Source organism: Cydia fagiglandana, chromosome 11, assembly GCF_963556715.1.
Source record: "Cydia fagiglandana chromosome 11, ilCydFagi1.1, whole genome shotgun sequence".
Classification (NCBI taxonomy): domain Eukaryota; kingdom Metazoa; phylum Arthropoda; class Insecta; order Lepidoptera; family Tortricidae; genus Cydia; species Cydia fagiglandana.
In genome coordinates, this window is record NC_085942.1 from 7,346,314 (window position 1) to 7,369,977 (window position 23,664).

The 23,664-nt window shown below is 38.2% G+C and overlaps 1 protein-coding gene across 3 annotated transcripts in view; it reads left to right on the forward strand.

Annotated features, from left to right (window-relative positions):
* LOC134668824 (uncharacterized) overlaps positions 1-23,664 on the forward strand; it is a 197,160-nt gene that overhangs the window by 23,544 nt on the left and 149,952 nt on the right. Inside the window, exons 2-17 of one of the 3 annotated variants that reach the window (XM_063526280.1) lie at positions 10,153-10,370; positions 10,545-10,791; positions 11,140-11,169; positions 11,765-11,908; positions 12,677-12,848; positions 13,375-13,535; positions 13,893-14,099; positions 14,542-14,612; positions 14,808-17,740; positions 17,837-17,972; positions 18,066-18,197; positions 18,435-18,626; positions 18,815-18,980; positions 19,176-19,384; positions 19,499-19,746; positions 19,970-20,158. In XM_063526280.1, coding sequence (XP_063382350.1) covers positions 10,153-10,370; positions 10,545-10,791; positions 11,140-11,169; positions 11,765-11,908; positions 12,677-12,848; positions 13,375-13,535; positions 13,893-14,099; positions 14,542-14,612; positions 14,808-17,740; positions 17,837-17,972; positions 18,066-18,197; positions 18,435-18,626; positions 18,815-18,980; positions 19,176-19,384; positions 19,499-19,746; positions 19,970-20,158 — 5,455 coding nt within the window. Of the gene's footprint in view, positions 1-10,152; positions 10,371-10,544; positions 10,792-11,139; positions 11,170-11,764; positions 11,909-12,676; positions 12,849-13,374; positions 13,536-13,892; positions 14,100-14,541; positions 14,613-14,807; positions 17,741-17,836; positions 17,973-18,065; positions 18,198-18,434; positions 18,627-18,814; positions 18,981-19,175; positions 19,385-19,498; positions 19,747-19,969; positions 20,159-23,664 lie in introns of those variants that run through there. The other 2 variants (XM_063526281.1, XM_063526283.1) reach the window with 2 other exon arrangements.

The window sequence follows — 23,664 nt, forward strand, 5'->3', positions numbered from 1 at the left end:
AAATAGACGGGGATCACCTTTGTGTTATAAATGCTCAAAGTCATACAGCAATCGCATATTAAAGACACGTTTCATGAAATAGAAATAGAAATAGAAATGTTTATTTGCCAGAATACGTTACAATTAGGTTTAAATACAGTTTTAGTTTCAGTATTCAGTCGACATGAAGCCAACATGCAAAATGTATGTAAATTACATTTACTAGTAGGGTACATCATCACAAGCAGCATCATTGTTTATGACAAGCGACTGGTACGAAATCCATGTTGAGAATGAACAAATCGTCGACATTTTCATCGCAGTGCGCGCAGTGAATTTTCTGCGATATATTACAGCGCGATTCTAAAATCGTGTCGCAAAAATTAATATAGTGGTGCGCGCTTGGCCTATAATACCTTAAATGTATACTCCTTCATTTGAATTTAGAACTTATTATTATTTTTTATTTGATTTTGTTTCTAGTTCTATGCCATATATATAGACTTTAATATTATTTAGAACTGCTAAAAAACAAGATCGGCTTACTTTAAATATTTCGTCAATTTTACCTTTGTTTCTAAAAACTGTGATACCTATTTAACTGTCATATACTATTAATGTCTTCCAAAATTATTTTCTCGTAACAGGACTGAGGCGCTACCGCGAAATCCGAAATTCGCAATTTGCGGGGATCTTTCTCTTTTACTCCAATGAAGGCGTAATTAGAGTGACAGAGAAAAATGCTCGCAATTTGCGAACTTCTATTTTCGCGGTTATAGCCCTGAATCTTGTTGCTCACCGATCCGTTCAAAAATATACATAAGTACTGAATATAATTAATAGATATTATAATTACACAATTAATACAGAAATGTAATGGTACTTAATGAAAAGGAATATTGTGTATATTGTTTCGACGAATCAGATACTCTCAATAAAATCTATACATGAGGCCAAAGCTGTTCATAAATATTAAATGACTTTATTATCTCTATACGCCTTACTAACTCTATGTGTCCTATTGTGGAAAAAAAAACACAACGACAGTCAAGAACGGAATTCTTAATTTGAATTTTTCAGATTTTTGAGATGCCTAGTCTATTGGTTGGAAAGCCCGTTCGAAATTGAAACTTATTTGCAATATAATAAGGTCGTGTTTTGTAGATCTCTCTCATACTTATAGTAGGCTATTGAGATAAAATTAAATATCCCACAAAAATAAGCAAGCAGAATTAAACTTTGTGTCAAAGACATAAGTCATAAATTTCAATGCCAAAGTTTTAACTAAGGATGTTTCTCGCCTAATATGAATTGACCAGTGTAAGCATCAGTTAGCTAGCCCTAAGCAACCAAAGGTCAAGCTGCAGTTGAAAAACTAATAAAGATAAAGTTAAGCTGATAATTTTCCCGCCGTCTCCATGCTTCTTTAAGTTGGGTATTGACTGGTCAGCTGCCTGTTAGCTATAGTTTTCGCGAAAATCGCCAGGACAGAGGTGAAAATTTTTGTATGAAAACTTGCAACTTTAAATGCATTTTTTGACGAAACTATTGCAGTCTAAAATGAAGTCAAAATCAGTCCATCGACTCAATTTTTTGCAAGCTTTCTAATGGTACCCCACACGATTCTTACAAATGAAAAAAGTTTCAGCCTACCCCTCTCAACCCCCTAAATTTCCCCCTTTAATAAGAATTAAGCAGTTTTGACTTATTTACAATATGAGTGGTGGTAATTGCTATAACTGTTCCAAATTTTAGGTATCTATGTCAAACGGTCTCTGAGAAAAACGTATTTAACCGATTTGCAAGACCGAAGTGATCCCATAAGTGTTCCGTAAACAAAGTTTTGTACGGAACACTAAAAACGATTTCTTTTTCTAAACTGCAACATTCCTAACTGTAGGTACATCGGTGGACCTTATTTCAAAAGGCATAAAGTCCACCGATGTGCAGTTAACAGTGTGGGTGATTGTACAATTCGGCCGTGCTTATAATAAGAGCAGTAGAGTCAGACCAAGAAAAGTCTGCAGCGGATTTGATAGCCCACGCAGTGCAAGTGTTATTTTAAACGTCAAACTTCTATGAAATTATAACGTATAAATAACACTTGCACTGCGCGTGCGTGGGCTATCAAATCCGCTGCAGACTTTTATTGGTCCGACTCTAACTCATTTTGAAGTATCATTCAATTGGATACTTTGTACTTGTACAATATTATGTTCACAATTGAAAGAGATTTCAAAATGAGTTACTGCTCTTAATAAGCACGGCAGAATTATTTATTTGATTTGACAGATCACCGTATTTTAGGTTAATAAGGTCGACTACTCTCCTTAAAATTTTGTATGACATTGCAAGCAAATATCAGCCTTTAGTCCGATAATGTATTAGCTTATTTCAAAGACTATGAATTCTAAGTACTAGAAATAAAGTAGATTTTGCGACATGATAAAGACGGTTAAATTTGAGGCGATGGAATAAAAGATTCACTTAAAAAAAACCTTATATAAATTCAATTAGAATCTATATTTCAAAATCTTAAACCATCCAATAACTTTTAACTATCAATGCCACATGTGCATAAGTGGTGTGTGCGGTAAGTCATTTAGCCTATTCATTAAAATACGCTTTAAGTAAACTTGTTTAGAATTGATTTTTCAAAAGCTCGAACTATGGATAAATTTAACTGTCAATGACATAGGGTAACAGCACCAGTGGCCAGCCAGGGACCAGTGGTCAGCCTTTTGAGTCGTTTATTGGTCATAAATATCTGGTATATTAGTTTAAACAAATCGCGAGTACTCAAATAGGAGCTTTATTGATTCCTTATTGGTTAATACATCACACGACAGGTGCGGTGAGGGAACGGGGGGAAGAAATATACTCGTTCATACAGGTGCTGTTTATCGACGAGTGCAAAAGTGACATGTCTGCCATATTTTTTACTGCACGTGGTGTTCTCTTAACAGGCAAGAAAAACTATGTTTTAATGTTATAAGTTATTATTCTTGTTAATAATTGGTTTGTTTATTAGTTTATCTATTAAATTGGATCATGTTTTGATGAAAATATCAATATTTCACTTATAAATTGAGGGGGCTGGCCACTGGATAACACTTTTTTCCAAAAAATCCAATGTTCAGCCCCCCACGGCTGACCTTTGGGTTATTCGTTTATTTCATTATTTTAGAGCCAATGCGACCGTTAGGACCGTTAAATTTACATTTTCAAATTTAGTTAGGCATGCCCTAGTCAATTTTAAGTAAAATCCAGTAGTCAGCCGCATTTGAAATTACGTTATAATGCGGCTGACCACTGGAACTTCTTCACTTCACTTCGCGGATCCAATACTCAGCCATTTACGTTGCTTGGTACGTCGCCGCCAAAAATATGTCCACATTTTTAAACCCTATCTCATTGAAATAAGGTTCATAAGTGTATACATGTGTGTACGGTTTTGACGACCGGTCTGGCCTAGTGGGTAGTGACCCTGCCTGCGAAGCCGATGGTCCTGGGTTCAAATCCCAGTAAGGGCATTTATTTGTATGATGATACAGGTATTTGTTCCTGAGTCATGGGTGTTTTCTATGTATTTAAGTATTTGTATATTATATATATCGTTGTCTGAGTACCCACAACACAAGCCTTCTTGAGCTTACTGTGGGACTTAGTCAATCTGTGTAAGAATGTCCTATAATATTTATTTATTTATTTATTTATTTATTTATTTATTTATTTATACATATTTATTTATTTACACCATGCCTAGTGCGGGGTTCACTGTAATGTGCCTGTTAAACTTTTATTGTGAATAAAAATATTGTTATTGTTATGACGTTAACTATACATAACTATCATTTTGCTTTTTCCTGGTAGGTATATGACTTTGTTTATTAATGATAATTAGATCTGCATAGAATCGTTTCATTCTTTTTTACCGAATACCTAGGTACCTTCTTCTTCCTCGCGATATCCCGGCATTTTTGCCTGGGGTCCGCTTGACAACTTTTTTGTTAAGTAACAAATACTAACAAATTTCGTGTCATAAGAATTGTATGTACTTATAAGAAAAAATAATGATAATCATATTGTTGGTTATGATATAAATATTATTAAGATTTTGACCAAATTATTATGAATATTATAAAGGCTGAGTACTGGGTACACAGAGGCTGCTTACTAGATTTTGGAGGCCGACTACTGGAGAAAAGTGCCACTTTTTGTTTAAACTTAATTAGAGATATTATAAAGAGGATTGTTATTTTTTTAAATATTTTGTTTTAAAATTATGATAAACAATTGATCTAACTATGTCATTTGTTTAATTATCCGACTAATCCTGTAGAAATGCCGAACGTTCAAACTTAAAAAAGTAGTTATAAGGCTGACTACTGGTGCCTTTACCCTATCTAGATAAGTGGTAGAATGTGGTTTAACCATATTTTCTTTAAAATACACCTTAAGTCATCGAGTATAAATATGATTTTTCAAAACCTTAAAACATGTCACGCTATCATTAGTCACATATACGTTATCCTCGCGAACTATTAATTAAAATACGCTTTAAGTAAACTTGTTTAGAATTGATTTTTCAAAAGCTCAAATCATGGATAAGTTTTAAATCTCAATGACATATGTCGATAAGTGGTAGAATGTGATTTAACCATCTTTTCTTTAATATACACCTTAAGTCATCGAGTTTTAAATTGATTTTTATAAACCTCAAAACATATCACGCTATCATTAGCCACTTATACGTTATCCTCGCGACTTTTTACCGAATTATATCATTTATCAGATAGTCGTCATATCATGCATTAAATGATTAATGATACGGTGACATAACCATCATAGCCCTCCTGATGACGACTGTACCTACTTGGATTTATCGGTTTGTGTCTTCGCGTCCTCTGTACATTTTGGTCAAAGCTTTTTTAACTAAACATCTCTACAAAAACAAAATATCATTATTTTCTCACATCACCCACTTCTTCGCTGCGCAACACTGAAACTTCAATAAAATTGAGGTATTTGCACATTTACCCATTTGCACATTTGCGTATTTATTTTGTATGTTACCCTTCGTGACACTTTTCACTTGATGGTTTCATCGGAAGATCAGGGGGCCGATTTTTGAAATTCGACCACTCGATTTCGTGTATTTCGTTAAATGATATCTCCACTACTAGGCGTTTAAATTCTACTAATAGAATTGAAATGGAGTGGCCAATACCACTAGATTCCAAATTTCGATCGCTCGTATTTCAAAAATTAGCATTTCACTGTTTTCCACCGGTTTTCGAGTGGCGAAATCGAGTGATCGAAATTCAAAAATCGGCCCCCAGCGCTGGGAGCCACCAGCAACATGCTGAGGTGGCACACCATTCCGTGGCACTTTAATCTTATTTTGTGTTTTCTTTTTATTATGTATTGTCTCGATTGTTTGTGCTTACGAATGAATACTATTCTATTCTATTCTAATTTAAGGTCCGTCTGTTTCATAGGCAGGTTAACTGCCAACTAGGCTAAAGCGGTCATCAAATATGTACCTCTAAAGTTTATACGGGCTCATAACTGATACAACTGTTACAAGCACGTTACAAGTTATAGTACGACACTCGAACTTATAGGCACCGGAAAGGCACTACCAAGTTAGAGTCTTGTTCGCAGTCGGCAAGTGGAAGTAAATTTGACGCTCCAAGAGTTTCTGACTTCTGAGACAACTAGTTGCATAGTAACTTTGTTGTGAGGGTGTAGCGATTGAAGTCATGTGCACGAAACTTTGCTTTGTGAGAACGTGTCATCACAACGTGACGACACAAAACAGATAAGTACAGAAGTCAATCACATGTATGTACTTTACTTTTCATACCTACGCTCGGCGGTCGCTCTAGGGTTGCGATTGTTGCGAACTATGACTTATGCACAAAAAACTATCGTGGTAGTGGCACTCGTATCTATCGTATCGTATCTCGTATCTAGTTGTTTGATTTATTGTTGAGGATGAAACGGGAACAATGGAAATATAAATTAATAATAACATTAATAACTCAAATAGGTATTTTAATCTTAATGTCATTGTTATATTACAAATTTGCCAAAGAAAATATCTTGCGATGATTTCGAGATTGGCGAAATGCACGATTATTATATTTTAAAGTGTAATAAATTCACATTCTCATGTACAATGTAATAAATTCGCATACGCATTCTCTCTGAAACCACTGGTAGCTTAAAAAACGACAATTCACCGTTTAATGTTGAATTTAAACAAACGTCCACTGTACAGTTATAATAACTTTTTGTTTTGTTTCTCCAATTATTGCACAAAAAAGTTCACAGACGCGTGTCTCAGACAGAAGCGGACAGAAGCGGATGGCACTCGCGCTCGCAGTGGTCCCAACCGGTCCGAGATATCGTGTCCGTGAGCAGTGTCTATGTGTGCGTTGCTCGAGCGCGCTTTGTATGTAGATTGATTTCTGTACCTATCTGTTTTGTGGTGACGAGTTACAGATAAAGCAGTTAATTTCTGATTGGTTTTCGTAAGGAAACAGCAGGTCGAGCATAGCATTACTTATAGGACCAAATTAATAAACTATGCTACAGAAATATTCCACAAAACTCTTGATATTAGGGTTCAAGATGAATTACAAAAGTGTAAAGAGTTAGGTGTAGGTATGGCCAAGGAACTTGACTTGTGTTCCTTTTGGTACCTTGCACAATGGCAATAAGGTACGAAATGGTACAATAATCAAATTCTTTGAGTGTAGGTACAGGTACCTACTTTATCTATAAAAGTTCGAAAAATAAAGTGTGCAATTTAAGACCTAATCTCCAATTTTCAATTGGGTGTTGTGATAGGTTTTTAAGTTAAATTATTATTTTCTAGCTTATTTTCAGTAACAGTGTACTTTACACATGTTAATTGCCTTCTATATTACTTTTATTAAATTCCCACAAATATAAATACGGTACAAATGATAGAGTCTGGCTACTGAAATTTTACCTAAATTATTGGCGGGAAATTCAAAAAATCTTGGGCTGGTCACACTTTGTGTAGTAGGAATTATAGTTTTGATACTAGACAATATCTTTGATATTCTGTGCACAAATAAGGTACCTAAGGAAATAAGCTAAATAAACGTTTAAGTGCACTCAAAGTCAGCTCACATAATTTCTACCACTATTTAAAGTACAGTCAACGACAAACACACATGTTTACGTTCCAATATTTAGATTTTATAGATATTTTTCAGAACTTTTAATTTATCCGTTTCTTTATACACTTGTCCTATTTATGAGATTCAGGCATTAATAAATTCACGTACTTAATCAAAGTAATCGGCAAATGTTAGAACTAGTACTTAAAGTATCAAAATATTTATAGAGCACCAACCTCGTATTTTGTTTACATTTGGTTAGAAGTTGTAAACATTGCACTTTTTCATTATACAACGCTACACGTCGACTTCGCACATTGTCGTAATTATTTACGAGCTTAAATAATAGTTTGTGAACCTCACTCAGCATAGAAATTATTAATATTATTTAAAATAAACCCCATAAAAACCGCAAACAATTTGAATAAATGACATAAATCGACAACTGACTTTTAGCTTTTTTTCAAATCATAGACAATTGGTGATACAACAACGAAATATCTGTCAACAATTTTTGGCTAGCCAGACTCTACAATCAAGTATGAATGTTGCTCCCGAATCGAACAACGACACCTACATAAAATAATAAATAAAAAAGTTTTCGTATAAGACATTTTAAGCATGAAGAGTTTATTAAGTAAACGTTTTCAACCCGGCTCGTCCGGAACGCCGCCTGTCAGATTATGAGGTAGAGTCTGTGCGGAAAGAGAAGAGTCGTGGCAGAAACGGGAACTAACATTTTAAATTTTATATGGCAATCAAACCTTTGACATATGTCTTGTAAAAAGTAAACAAACTTCTGTCATTGTATATTATATTAACAAAAACCGCAAGTTTTATGCATAAAATATTTTCAAAACACGATGAAACCGTACATAAAACCACGAAAAATTATATTTAACATTGTTCGGTTTTGTCAGCGGGCAGAAAACGGCTAAAAGCCGACTATCGACTTACAAAAAGTCGCGGAACGTGTTTCCGCTATTCACGGGTATTGATGTTGTATTTAATATTAAATAATTACCTATTTAATAAGCCCCCTAAGTAACTTGTCTCCGGTACATAATCGGTAAGTATATTAATTCAAAATATATTAATTTTCATAAATATGCAGGTCATTCATGATCTTTAAAATAACTGACAAATAGTCTTGATACTTGCCATTTTATGCACATTTATATGTAATTTTTTTTCAGGATTGTGTAAAAGTACCTACGGTATCTCGAATAAAAGACCGCTAAGTAGGTGATATGCAAGAATTCGTAATCTACGTGCCGGATTCAAGCACATCCAGTTCCTCACATCAGTCCCTGGTTGTTCTGAAACTAGCTCAAACATAAGTGACATTGAATATTTTAATTCAGACTTCGATTACAAAGAATAAAACTTTTTTATAAAAATATTTCTTTATTTGTAAGTTCGTTTACTAGGTTCTGTTAGTTACGAAATTATAAGTATTTCATATTTAGCAGACTTTTCGGCGAAGTAAAATATCGTGAGATGAGAGAACCGGACATATCCCAATAAGGCCTACCTACTTATGCACTATTTTTATTCATATTCATATTTATTATTATTAATGTACAGATACATTCAAGTTTACAATTGGTTAAATATATCCCAGATAGTAAAATTACAGGTCTAATGCCCAATTTCTACCCGATCTACCCGGTTTTGTATTAAAATAACTGTTGGACTGCACATATTAGGTAGTACATAAATGAGACTCTATCTTGTTTGGTACTAAAATTACAGTTGTTTGGTACTAAAGTTACAAATTCTTAACTAGGTTTAGCAGTTTTGTCAATCGCACTGTCACTTTTTAGTATGTGAGACATAAAAACAAGAGTGTGTTTTAAAAAGAAAACTAGTGCCTGCGCTAAATCAGAGGATTGATTTGACGAGCCGACACCACCACCAGGCTCCGTTTAGTAAGCCGTGGTAAAAAACCGGAACAAAAGGGATACAAGTATCATGACCTTTAGTGTCGTACTATAATCACGTGACCAGTGTTGTCAGCATAGCAAAAACCATAAAATAGCACTGGCGCGCCCTCAAATCCCACGACTCTTCTCTTTCCGCACAGACTCTAGCGAAATTTCCAATTTCGGCAAGCGGAGGGTAGCTGCATTTCTACAGAAATACATTATGCACGGTGCATTTCATCGCGGCGCTCTTGACACGCCGCTGCACTTGATTTCCCGGGAGACTACCATCTATTAGTGGTATTTGCCGTGTTTCCTGATGCCAATCGAGGAAGCGGAATAATTGAATTGGTGCTACAATTTTTGTACGTTCATTTGGATTCGGTCTTTTAGTAAATGTAAATGCCTTGACAATTTCAGAGAATAATCCCTGGGTCACAATTGTCACAAACAAGGTATCAACTAAAATAAATAGACTGTCAAAGATAAGATAAGCTGGTAAGAGATTTACCTTAATTTTCACAGGTGAATGTCGCTTTGTCCTCTTCGGAAAACTTCGGATACACAAAACCTCCCCTCATTATGTTACTACCATACACGAGAAAGTACAAAAGAGTGCATTATTCCGGTGTATTGTATTCGACTTATTCATCGTCAGTGAATCGATAACGCTATACGGTGTCTTGGTGGGCCTGATTGTGAGTAGGCAGAGCCTTTTACACGAAAAATTCCCCCGTATTAAGTAAATCAATCATAACTGCGAAAGGTTCTATAAATATTGTGTAATCGAGGCATAAATTAATAAGTTATATGTATTACAAACATTACACAAGCCCAAAAAAGTTCTGAAACTCACAATATGAGAGCAGCTCACGACTGGGCGTTATGGTGATCCTTGGGGAGGACTAAGTCCTTTCATCATCATCATCATTTCAGCCTATATACGTCCCACTGCTGAGCACAGGCCTCCTCTCATGCGCGAGAGGGCTTGGGCTATAGTCCCCACGCTAGCCCAATGCGGATTGGGGACTAAGTCCTTTAGTCGCCGTCATTCGATATACGATCTCTAACCGGTATTTCCTAATTTCCAGGTTGTACCAAGTCCGCGTGGGCCTCCGCGTGTCGCCGAAGATCCCAGTCCACATCGAGGCGTCGGTCTCGAGCGGCAATGGTGCCGCGCGCACTGGCCGGCCCGCCGCCAACGCCAGCCTCATCGGTGGGCTGGCAGCATCACGTGCCTTCCAGATAATGTACAGGAACGAGGAGGTCACACTGCGGGACATCGTGCATTTTAGAGCGCATTTGCTTGGTAAGTTTCCGTTATTGCACTCTTCAAACCTCGGCAAAGGCGACACGGGCACCTTTCGCTCTGCCACGCCCACGCCAGTCTCATCGGCGTGTTGGCAACTTCACGAACCTGCCATGTCCTGACTTAGTGTTCAATAGTCTACCTATGCCGTAAACGGAAACTTTTTTATTTCAGTTGACAGCCGCAACCTAAAAGATTCCCTGGAGCGTGCAGAATGGAGCCTCGGCGTAGAACTCTGGTGCAGCGAAGGCGCCCAGTCCAGCACACTAGCTCCTGTCTCCTGCCGAGTGCTGAAGCTGCACTTCCAACCGGCGCAAGGCCTGCACTACCACCTGCCCGTGCTGTTCGACTACTTCCATCTTTCGGCCGTTTCCATCACCATCCATACCAGCTTAGTCGCATTGCATCAGCCTTACATCAAGTGAGTAACGAGCGCTTATTCAACTCGTAAGAAACTTACTGTTTTTTTATAAGTAGCGTAGGTGTATGTACATGTATGTCATGTATGTGCATTTATACATCACATACGTAATACTTAAGTAGGTACTTACTAAATTAGTATACGAGCGCCAATGTGTGATGACCTCGAGTCGTCTTATATTGTATGAGAATGTTTACAAATTGAAGCTCACATATAAGTAACTAATTATTAACATAACTGAAATCTTCATTTAGTACCTAGGTGATCTGTATAGAGCATAGGTTCCTAGTTCCTACTTGTGGGAAAAGGAGGCTAATCTATTACCTATTTGCATGTCTGGTCATGAAGGAAAAGCATCATGCATTATGTTCAAAGCTGGTAAGATATTTATTTTAACGAGTACCTAGGTATATTTCGAATTAATACGATCAGTGGCAGCTTAAATATTGGATGAAAAAATCAACAATCTACTTAATGATTTATACCATAGCGTTAAATCAAAACGTTAATGCTCACTTTATGTGTAAAAGAATGACCAAAATTCGCACAGGCGGACCGAAAGAAAGACGACAGATCGCCAATCCCTAAAAATATAAAAGCAAGCCAATTGTAGGTAATAATTTTAATGAATTAACCTACTTTACCACAATAGTGGAATACAAAGCATACGACCGGTTACGGCCTGCTTGCCTCCATCGCTGTCCTTACCTACAGGATATTTATTCAACTACATATAGTCTGTGCGGAAAGAGAAGAATCGTAGAATGTATTAGATCCCATACATTTCACAACTCTTCTCTTTCCGCATAGACTCTATTAGCTAAAAGCACTGTGTAACATGTATTACCGACTCTAGAACTTAACCAGTTTCTAAATGAGACATACTTCCTCAAAAAAAATTATGGAAAAATAATCTTGAGAAAATATGTTCGCACACTAATATTTTTGTTAAAATAATGTGTTTTCGTTTCAGTACTCCTCGCTCAAGCAAACAATGGGGCAAGCTAATGAAGAATGCCGGGTCAAACTTCACTTCGTCAGGGAGCTTAGAGAACATGCTGTTTGGCTCGAGTGCCAAATGTGCCGGCGGAAATTCCAGCAAGATTGCACACGCCAGGTAAATATACTCGTAATGAGTGTTGACTGGGGAAAAATGCAGATTTTCTCAGGGACTCGGGTATTTTTGTGTCAAACTGCATATTTTCACCAAAGTGTGTGAAAACTGTGAAATGAGGCTATCTCCCACGCAGTGCACTGACTTTTTGCGGACTTCAAATGTGTTCATTATCGGTCCACTCCAGTAATAGATAGATTTAGTGAATATCCTGAGGTTTCCGAAGACAATTAATAAATATAAGTAATGTATATAATGTGTGTATATGGTATTATCATCCGGCGTTCTGTTGTACCGACATGTACGCCCCAAAGTTATGAATCTTTGTAAATTTTACAGGATTTTAACATCTTATTATTCTCCGATCCGAGTGTCCCACTGCTGGGCAAAAACTTCTGCCCTTGATTTCCTCAACACACAGTTTAGTGCCCCCTCCAGGCTGTTAAGGAAGGTCCCACACACGCCCCTCTACCGGCATCCACTTGGTGGCTATGCTAACTCCACTATCTGGATGCATGCCGTAGACGTGTCCGGGCCTATCCCCATTTGAGCCGATCGGCTTTTCCGCCTTCGTTAGCAATGTGGGTATTTGAGCGCAGCGTCCTTTTTTTAGCGTCGTTTTTTTTGGACGCCTAAAATTCTAAATAAGTAGGCAAATTGTGAAACCCAGACTTCAGGAGGTTGAAACCGATACTAATCAGTTTATTGGGTGGATATTGGAATATAAAAGGATGTAGACAAAAACTAAGCAGTGTCATTTTTTACGTCCAGACAAGTCCACGCGGAAGTGTGCGGCATTCTGCTCGGTTCCTTGGAAGGGCTCCAGAACGCGCTGACCATTTGTGGCTCCACTGGTGCCCTGCTAACTCCTGAGGAGTCATCGTCCAACTCCATCGTCGGTGAAGTGGCCCAGCGTATCAAAGACCTCAGCGATATCGGCAAGGTAATTAAGGTTAAAGCCAGTTCTGCTTTCTGAAATATTAAAGGGAAAAGAGACGCGGAGCGAGCCATAAAATTAGATACCTGAAAGAGATGAAGATGAAAGAATATGATACCTTATGTCAAAGCAATAATTCTTGCTCAATGATATTAGATTTCGTAATTAATATCGGCAAGTAGTCAAATTATCGCTATCCATTACTGAAACGTCTGAAACGGACACTCGTGTAGGATATTCGTTAGTACAGATATTCTTTGATGTTTTTTGTGTGTTTCGCATAGCACCAATTTCTGCTCAAGTAAAATAACGAATATAAGAAACTGACTGTGGCACTAAGTAAACAATATCATTCCTAGTGCCTTACAACCGATTCCAATAAATGAAAGCTTGACTTTGGGACCCTATTGCTACAATTAAATATTGTAAGTGGCAACCAATGTTTGAAATTAATCTGGAGTCGAATTACCGCTGATGAAGCACTTAATCTGTTCTCACAACCTTAGACCATCTATTTGTCTCTTACTTTCAGAAGTCGGAAGCGGGTGAAGAAGAGGAATGGGCTATGGGCGCAGCGCACGACATCGCGCGATTATGCGCGGAAGTTACGTTGCGCTGGCGCGCATTCTTACACCACACCTCCGACCGGCCCCACGTGCATCATGCGCTTGCCGCGCGCCACCACGCACTCCGGTAAGCGGACCAGCAACTATGGATGATAACCAGTGATCGGCTATTTGGTTGCCACTCAATGCGAAAGCCCTCAATAACTGCTTATTTAATGTACCTACCTAGTCTATTTTATAATTTTTATAAATATGTTACGTACACTTATTAAAGTCTTTCAAACAGTCTATTCGGTATGTAAATGGAGTACACTACAACCAATTAATCGCGTTATCTACGAATATAATACAACCAATTAATCGCGTTATCTCCGAATATAACGTGTAAGCACCAACCCTGATGCACTTATAAAATAACGAAAATTATCGTGTTGAACTTTAACCGTTAAAAAGACCCAAACAGCCAATTTTAATACAATTCCAGCATCAAACGCTTCTCGGAATGCTTCTTCGTGCTGGACAACCCGCGACACTCGCTGGCGGGCTGCTACGATAGCAACTACCAATCCTACCAGAGCGTGGGTGAGGCGGCGCGTCGGAGCCGCTATCTAGCTTTGCTACCGCCGCTCCCCGTGCATTGTATCGCATTGGATGGCGATCCACATATCATGCCCATCATTTTTGAAGACCGGTAAGTCACAGAAAGTAACCTCTAAAATTCGAAAGAGAAGTTTGAGTTAGACCAAGGAAAGTCTGCGACGATTTTGATACCACACGCAATGCAAGTGTTATTTTAAACGATAAGGGTCTATGAAATTATGACGTATAAATAACACTTGCACTGCGTATGCGATCAAAATCGATGCAGACTTTTCTTGGTCTAACTCTACCCACTCAATAAATCTAAACTCACAAGTCTAACTGTAATTAGACTCAACTCAATGTGGACCTTGGTGGTAATAAATCGATCGAAAACTTTGGTTTTGTTGATAAAACTGTTATGAATAATTACAAACATTTTGCAGTTCTTACACTACTATTTGGCCGTTCAGTTAGTGAGATCATATTCGGAATCGCACTCAGTCTATGAAAAATCAAATATGAAATAAATTATGTTATATTTTTAATTACAGATACCAGGACACCGCAGAGTTTGCAAGAAGACGTTCATTTTTAAATTCAAATGCGAGTAAATCTGGAAGTGGTAAGTTTTCTTTGCATATCTAATTTAAGCAGTCATAGTAAAAAAATAACATCACTATCATATACTGTATGAATCAGTCTTCAGAGTACCTGATGCTCTGATATTTTTATGAACCCATTAGTCGTATATTCAGGTATAAAATAGGATATAGATTTTGCTCACTGCCGATATCAGAATTGTACGTTTCTATTTCAGATCCATTTTTGTGCACAGACCCACTAAGTGAAGACTGTGGTTGTAGTGTCTCCTCGCTGATGGATTCACGAAGGCCTTCATCTGAGGCATCTCGAGTTACGCTCACTCTACCCAAGGCAATCATGGATGTCCTAGAGCCGCAGTTCAAATCACCTAAGTCTAGTAGCGCTGGTTCCAGTGTCGTACAAGCCACGCTCACCATCACCCCCCAAAAATCAGCCAGTGGATCCCCCAAGAGGAACTTAGTGAAACAAGCTGTGCTCGAAATTAATAAAACACCCAAAGTAGAAATCACTGGACGTAATAGATACATCGTGCAGAATAATCAAATAAGCGAGATCCAACTACCGCCTAACAACGCTTTTGCCTCTTGTTCCATTCAACAGGGACAACAAATGTCAAGATACTCCGCTTCCACTCTTTTAGATGTAACCAAAAATAACCACACGTCGCGACAAGGAAAAGATCCGAGTGAGACAAATGAAGTGTTCCATCAGAAACATGAAATCACCAGTGGCGTCAGTACACTCCCCGCTAGACATAGCAAGTCACTAGATCAGTTGAGAGTCGCACAAATGACACCACTTAATAATTCGCAACAGATGCTTGCGAAAAACGTGCGAAATAGCTCCAATACCTCTGTAAACTATCCTCCCAAACCATATCTACCGCCACAACAAATCAAACCTACCACTTTACCTCGTAGCGTAACCACCACCGCTTATCCCACCAACACCACAACTAGATGTGGATCCAAAGGAGACGATTATAGGAGAAACATAAGCGAATTCAGAGAAAAGTACAAAAATCCATTTAATCCAAATATACAACCACCTCACGGAATAAACAATGAAGTATTTCATAACGTAGGATATAAGTACGACGGTCGAACGAATCCTAACCAAGTGTACGGTTATACTTTCGGTAATCAGGGTACTCCGCAAGTGAATAATATAATTCGTAATCCTTTAGAATTTCAAAGAGGCTATAGTGTAAATTTACCCCGTCCTATGTTGCCTCCACGTAATTCTTATCCACCGGTTAGTGGAAAAAACCAAGTGACTGATCAGACTAGCTTAGTTTCTAACAAACATGTTCATAGATCTAACTCTACCCATGTCTTTCATCAAAATATGGAGAACCCGCAAATTGATATCGAAGCAGCTAGGAATCAACTGCGACATGAATTAAACTATTACCTGCAAAAAGGTGACTGGAGCTACGATTTTAATACCGGTAGTTTAATTCAGAATTACCAGAAGAAATCGAGTAAAAGTAGTGATGATAGCGGATTTGTAATGACATTAGACAGAAGCAGTGACGGGACTTCAAAATCGACCTACTCGAAAACCCCACCGTCAACACCGCATTCAACAATGCCATCAGTGAGGCATAAGAAGAGCCGGTCTAAAGAATCAAAATTGAATCATGGCACGAAAGAAAACTCAAAAATGAATTCAAGTCGAGATTCTTTGAACAGTCATCATTCTATTAGATCAAGGGACAGTGCTAAGTCAGACCGACAGTGCAAATCGGATCGCAGCACACCTAAGTCTGATCGAGGAACGCCACGATCAGGTAAAGCGACTCCTAAATCAGGGGCCATTACTCCCAGATCTGGTTTAGCAACTCCAAAATCAGGACGACAAACACCCAAGTCCGGTATAGCCACGCCGAAAAGTGGTAGATCTAGTGGAAAACCAGAAAAACGTTCGAAACATAAACCTTCTGAGAAGATGACCCAACTAATGTCTGAAGCCGCGTCATCTTCCAGCAGCGATAGTATACCGTTTGAACTAAGAAGACTGGAATCGTCAGCAAGTGTACCCTACAGTTTAGATCATGGTCCCGAACTTTTGCGTCACTGCAGAAGTGCTGCTTCTGTATTGGATGAACCTAATATTAATAATACGTTTGGATCCGAATCATTGCCGAATTTAGCCCCACCTCCAGCTTTCGAATCACCGCCACTTGATATCGCTGACAAAGACTTTAAAATATTACCACCTGAAAACTTTTCTAATAAAGAAGAAAAAAGAAGCAGAAGCAACTCGACTTCAAGCTTAAGTGAACAGAGCGGATGGGTATCTAGTGGGCGTAGTTCTGGACCTTCAACTCCAGATAATGCTAGTTGTCAATTAAACCAAAATTTCCCTCCTCCTGTGAGTTCAACTGGCTCTAAAGTTTCTAATGATGAAGTTGATGGTAGAAAAGTTGAAGGTGAAACTATCAGCGACTTCAAAAGAACAGTCCTTAACGGTGATCAACTTAGAGAAAGACTTTTAAAATTAGCTGTTAAAGTAGCACAGGCTAATCCAAATGAAAAAATTGAATGCTGTGATAAAGAAGTGTGCGAAGAATGCACTATTTGTAGTGACTCTATTTGCACGGATAGCCAATGCGAATATAACAAGCTTATGCATAGTAATGGAATAGACGCTGGTTGTAACTCAGACACTTGTACGGCCAGCTGTTTTCAGCAAATGCCAACTAACGTGGGTAAAATTAACCAAAGACATAATTCTTTTAGTGCTATTCAAGGAAAATCTTACAATAGCACGCCTAAAATATCAAATGAAGGGATGGTGAAGAAATCACAAACAATTAGTGACAACCTACATCCATATTTGCGAAAGGAGATATCGCCGAAGTTGTCACAGGAACCAGTGAAGAATCCACAAGTGAAAAAAGTATTGAAAGACCGAATTGAATACACTGAAAAATTGATAGCGGCCGAAATTAGAAGTCTTACAGTTGATCGTAATTGCAAAAGCCACAAGAAATCAAACGGGGCGACTGCAGCTGTACAGAAATATCATAACAGAGCGAGGTCAGAAATTGATCTAGCCCATTTTCAGGCTGAAAATGATTACGAGCATTTACCCCCACCCCAGCAGTTTAGAGATGCCCCACCCCCTCCTGACGAATTTAAGGTAAGGCCAATCATAGTATTTGCATCACATATGTAAATAAGTACTTTGAGTTAAGAATACATCATTGACCTCAAATTAATACCAATATGTTTTCAGGACCCACCGACAACCAAGTCTCCAAAATTAAGCAGACAGAGCAGCAAATCTTCTACTCCTTCTAAAACGCCTCGAAAACAATCAGTCCAACCCTCAACCCTCGAATTAGATAATCCATTATACCACGTTTGTGAAGGTATTATTTGAATTATAAATATTTCTGTAAATACCTATGATTGTGTATTTCATGTGCTTCTGCTACTTACTAATCTTTTCGGCTTCGCATCAGGTATTAGAGAGCGCCGAAAACTTAGGCCTCTGCAATCGGTCACCTCGAATGGTACTTCTTCGGGTGGCACACTGAATAAAAGCCAGAGTACTGGCGAATTAGCCTCTAGAAACGAGAATGGAAATAACAAAGGTACGCTTTATTGCACTAACACTATAAAATTTAGCTTTCAAGCAGCGCTGCCTGCTTTTCATGTCAAAACATAGAGCATCACTTTAAAGCACAAAAATTGTTGCACCTAAGGAGTGAATGTATGATGTAGGTAGAGTAAAACAATAAAAAACGGCCCTTATAACTTTAAGATTAAAGGGCACCTGTTTTTATTCACGTTCTGGCTTTCTCCGCCTTTATCTCCGAATTTTAATTCAGAACAACGGGAGAGCAACTTCGTCAGCATCTTCGGATTAGCCGAGTCAGAGCGCCTCTTCGTGAAGTGCAGAGAAGAGTTTAGACAGAGCGTGAAGTACCCAGGTGCTATCTACTCTGACTACACGTTGCCCGTTGAGGGATCTCTGCCGTATTTCCATATCAGTGACGAATACAGGATGTTTAATCCAGAAGGTAAACTTCCCTAAATCCGTTTTATATGTCTTGAAATTTTATTTAGTGCTTTTGACTTGGTCCGTAATAAAGAGCGTAAAGCCAAGTAACTTCAATTTTTTTGTAACTTTGATCCCATGTCCCATGTTGGAGTGGCTTTGCTATTTTTTTAAACTCTTACGGATTGATACATCTTTGTTAAATTTCAGGGCTGCATTTAATTATCTGCGTGCATGGCCTAGACGGTAACGCAGCAGACCTACGCTTAGTGAAGACATACCTAGAATTAGGTTTACCTGGAGCTAGATTAGACTTCCTTATGTCGGAGCGTAATCAAGGAGATACCTTCTCTGATTTCGACACCATGACAGACAGGTAATGGCCTTAGCGTTTTGAACTACTTTTCCTGTGTTGCGGGCATATTGTAATGCATTTCAGATCTGTTCTTCGAGTAAAATAGTACAGTAGCTGATTCTTCAACTTGCAAGTTTCCTGAGAAATCTTGATGTATATATGTAATATATATTATAGATAGAAGACTGCATCTTTAACCAAAAATGTTCTTTCCAGGCTTGTTCAAGAAATTATTACACACATACAAAACTCTAACGAGCCAGCTCGAATAAGCTTCGTAGGCCACTCGTTGGGCACAATTATCATCAGGTCCGCGCTGGCGAGACCGCAAATGAAGCCATTTCTTGGCAAGCTACACACTTTCTTGTCTTTGAGCGGACCTCATCTTGGAACGCTGTACAATTCCAGTGGATTAGTCAATGCAGGTAAGATATTTATTTTTTAAATTGTATAGTTATATCACATGAACTTTTCTGACAAATTCCAAAAACTTCAGTCACCGCATTCTTAATAATTCATATTTTATGTTTTCTTCCCAGGCATGTGGTTCATGCAAAAATGGAAAAAGTCCGGCTCCCTCCTCCAACTATCACTACGTGATGCGTCCGACCCCCGGCGGTCGTTCCTCTACCGTCTGAGCGAGCGAAGTCAGTTGCATCAGTTCAAGCACATTCTACTCTGCGGATCGGGGCAGGACCGATACGTGCCTCTGCATTCAGCTCGCCTTGAGCTTTGTAAAGCTGCGGCGAAGGATACTTCGTTGTTGGGACAAGCTTATAGAGAAATGGTAAGATAAAGTTTTCACTCCTTTAGGGTTTTAAACTTTGTCTACCGGCTCAGCAAGCATATCGGGTCAGTCTATAAGCCACACTGCTGCTTCCCAGCCTTCTCTCACAATTTGCTCTGCTGATAATATTTTTGGGCCCGTTGCCGTTGATTCAACAAAATCATTCATTGTGCTTTGTAGTATAATTAACAATAATTATTATACTTTGTTGTCCAATCCCCAGGTACACAACATGGTCTCTCCACTAGCATCGCGCGCATCCTCCGTGTCTGTAGTCCGATACGACGTTCAGCACGCGTTACCCCACACCGCTAGCGCACTGGTCGGCCGAGCGGCACACATCGCTGCCCTCGACTCTGATCTGTTTATAGAGAAGTTCTTACTCGTCTCTGCTATGAAGTACTTCCGATAGATAAGTAACGTGAAGCCAGCTATGTCCCCTTATTTTTTGTAATGTCGAGAACCGGACGAGCGACACGACGTACACCACGCATTGCCGCATACCGCAAGCGCACTAGTCGACCGTCTCTGATCTCATCATTGAGAAGTTCCTGCTAATCCTGCTGGTTTCAGCTATTAGGTACTCCCGATATCCATCGTGTGTACCTAATAACTTATCTTAGTTATGTGGAACCAGCCATTACCCCCCCTCCCCTTTATTTATGACATATCGAGAAACTCGTGTCAATGGTTCGCTACGTGCAATAGGTCTTGCCGCACACAGCCAGTGCACTCGTCGGCCGAGCGGCATACATCGCTGTTCCTGCTGGTGTCTGCTATGAAGTGCTTCCGATAAACGCGTTATAAGCACAGTATCGGATAGGCAATAAGCAAGTTAAGCTGTTGCTTAAAGCACCACATTTAGGCAGATAGCCGCCTTTGAAGTATTGTGGTAGCTTACATTGCAAGACAAGCGTAACAATATAAGACTTTGAAAACCTAAACCCTAGATTTTATCGGTCTAATCTAATGTAGGTATTGTATGATCGGGAAAGTATCGGCATTTCTCTGTTTTGATAATCGCACCTACATTATCGCACAATACGCCTATGAAAACTGCGTTTTATATCATAATGAAATTTACATAGGCATACGGGTTAGGCTTTATAGGCTTCGTATTGCCGCTTATGTAATATTTTAGGTACCTAGTACGTAAAATATTGAAACGTACCGTATCTTGATGATGATGGCCTAAACAATACAATTGCTTCTGGGTCTCAGGAGGTAAATAAGTATCTTAATGTGAAATTACCTACTGAAAGAGCATCTCTGCCACACATGTTGCACATGTCGCAAGCAAGCTAGACTTGTTGTAATTTCAAAATAATATCGAATAAATGAAGAATGCCGCTACTACGCAAATAATCTGCTAAATGATTACTTATTTAAAGTGTACTCGTTATAATCCATCTACGAATAAATAATATTATCGTTACATGCTATTTAAAAGTAAATTTGTCAAAAGAGTGCTAATAACAAGAGAAGGGTGACTGCTGAATTTTTACTAGACCTAAGACGGATCTTTACACCAAATAATTTAAGACGATAACTTAGTCTGTAGATATTATAGATGTTATTTGTATTCTATTTATTGTTGTGTACACGAATTGTGTAGGTACTTAATCGTTTTCGGGCTATTTATTAATTTGTTATCTATTTCTTTTTCTAATTTTTTCATAAAATTTGGTAGATAGAGTTCCCTATTCTGTACAACATATATTATTTCACCGTATGTCCTACAAAATTCTCCACTGAGTTACGAAAAGGTAACTCAAAGGAATTTTACACATTTTTTTTCGTCCCAAATCGGGATTTATTGTTTATTCCGACCAGAATGAGAAGCTGTTCTAACTTCAAACCCACCTACCAATTTTTATCAAAATCTGACAAAATAAATCTACAAAAAAATAAAGAACGGCCATTAAATACGTCTAATGAAATGTCTTCACTACAATTTGTAACGTACAGTCAGTTTTGTTACAATAATATATGTCAAGATGAAGCGCTCAAATATACTTGGCACAGGTAAACTTTAAAAATAATTGTCGCCCTCGGTATTTCTGGACCGATACGACCTTTAAACCTTCAAAAAACCGGGCAAGTGCGAGTCAGACTCGCGCACAAAGGGTTCCGTACCATAATGCAAAAAAAAAATTAAAAAAAAGCAAAAAAAGAAACGGTCACCCATCCAAGTACTGACCACTCCCGACGTTGCTTAACTTTAGTCAAAAATCACGTTTGTTGTACGGGAGCCCCATTTGTTGTTATAGCGGCAACAGAAATACATCATCTGTGAAAATTTCAACTGTCTAGCTATCACGGTTCGTGAGATACAGCCCGGTGACAGACAGACGGACGGACGGACGGACGGACAGCGAAGTCTTAGTAATAGGGTGCCGTTTTACCCTTTGGGTACGGAACCCTAAAAAGAGCGTACTCCCATCTTACAGGCCGGCAACCCACTTGCCCTCATGTATCCATGGGTGGTAATTTCTTACCATCAGGCATTTGCCTCCATCATAAAAAATACACGTTCTCTTGTCGGGTATTCTTGAGCACTTCATTTAATTCAATGTTTAATGTACTTAAACTATTATTATCAGACATCATACATTTTATAGCATTTTCGGTGCAGTGCAACGGAGTGGTGTTAACGGAATTGGTTTAGATGAAAACCTTAATTTACCATTTCAGTTAATATTAATTAACGTAATTAATCATTAGGGTTGAAAATGGTTATACCTATTCCGTTAACACCACTCCGCTGCACCGAAAATGCTTACTAATATGCTATGCTTTAATTATGTTACTTCCTTGCTTCGACTTTCATTTACTTGGGACAGAAACTCGTTAAATTACAAAAATATGACTATTCCACATTCCCACACAACATTCTCTTTACTCTGTCAGACAAATAAAGCTGTGCACAAATTGAAAACTGCCGTAAGATGACACGTTTTCCTGGTATATTTCCACCTAGAAAAGTATATCCAGGTATATGGAAATCGCATAAGAACCCGTTCACATCGCTGCGTTGTTACAATTCTGTTGTTATACAGATACTAAATGATAATTTTATTGTATTGGTCGATATACCTGATTATATACCAATTTTGTACTAAAAAGACAGATCAATCAGGCAAATTGGGGCAATGGAAATAACACTTAGTGTCTGGCATTTTGAAAACAGAGCTTAAAGGAAAATTTCCTCTTGCCTACTTTACCTAATTGTAGAATGAGTGTGATGATGGCCTAAGATTAATTTAAAAAAAATTAACTTACAAGATTTAGAACTGAATTGAACTACTAATTGAAATTGAAACACGTTCTCCGCGAGATCTCTATCATGTATATCTAAACTATCAATGTATATTATGTCCTTGCTAACCAAAATCATGTATCTCCGGTGATACACCATAAATCATCTGTAGTATATATGAAATTAATTTAACTTATTTATTTTGGAATTCACTAGGATCATCGGTACTTCATATTTTATAGCTGCACTTAAGATTACATCATTTACGGCTCGGCTTCCTAAACATAAGAGTAGAAATCTAATCTATGTTTCTATAGCCAAGTGACCATTGGTCGACCTTATATCTTGCGTGACTTTCGGTTGCTATATAAAGGAAAGAGATGCAAGACGTATATTTAGGCAAATGAGGCAAATCCCAATAACAAACCAGCAAACCACCAATGTTAATGTTAATATTTGAAAAATTACCATCAAGTACCATTTCTGATATTTAAAAGGCTGAGTTCGTACACGTGATAAATAAAGAATTGTTTGAAAATGTACCCTGCAAGAAAATAAACGTATATATTATTATATTTATAATTAGTAAATCATGCCTACAACATGTACAGTCGGAGCGGCCAAGGTGTTCACAATATCTGAACATGCACTCTAACGCC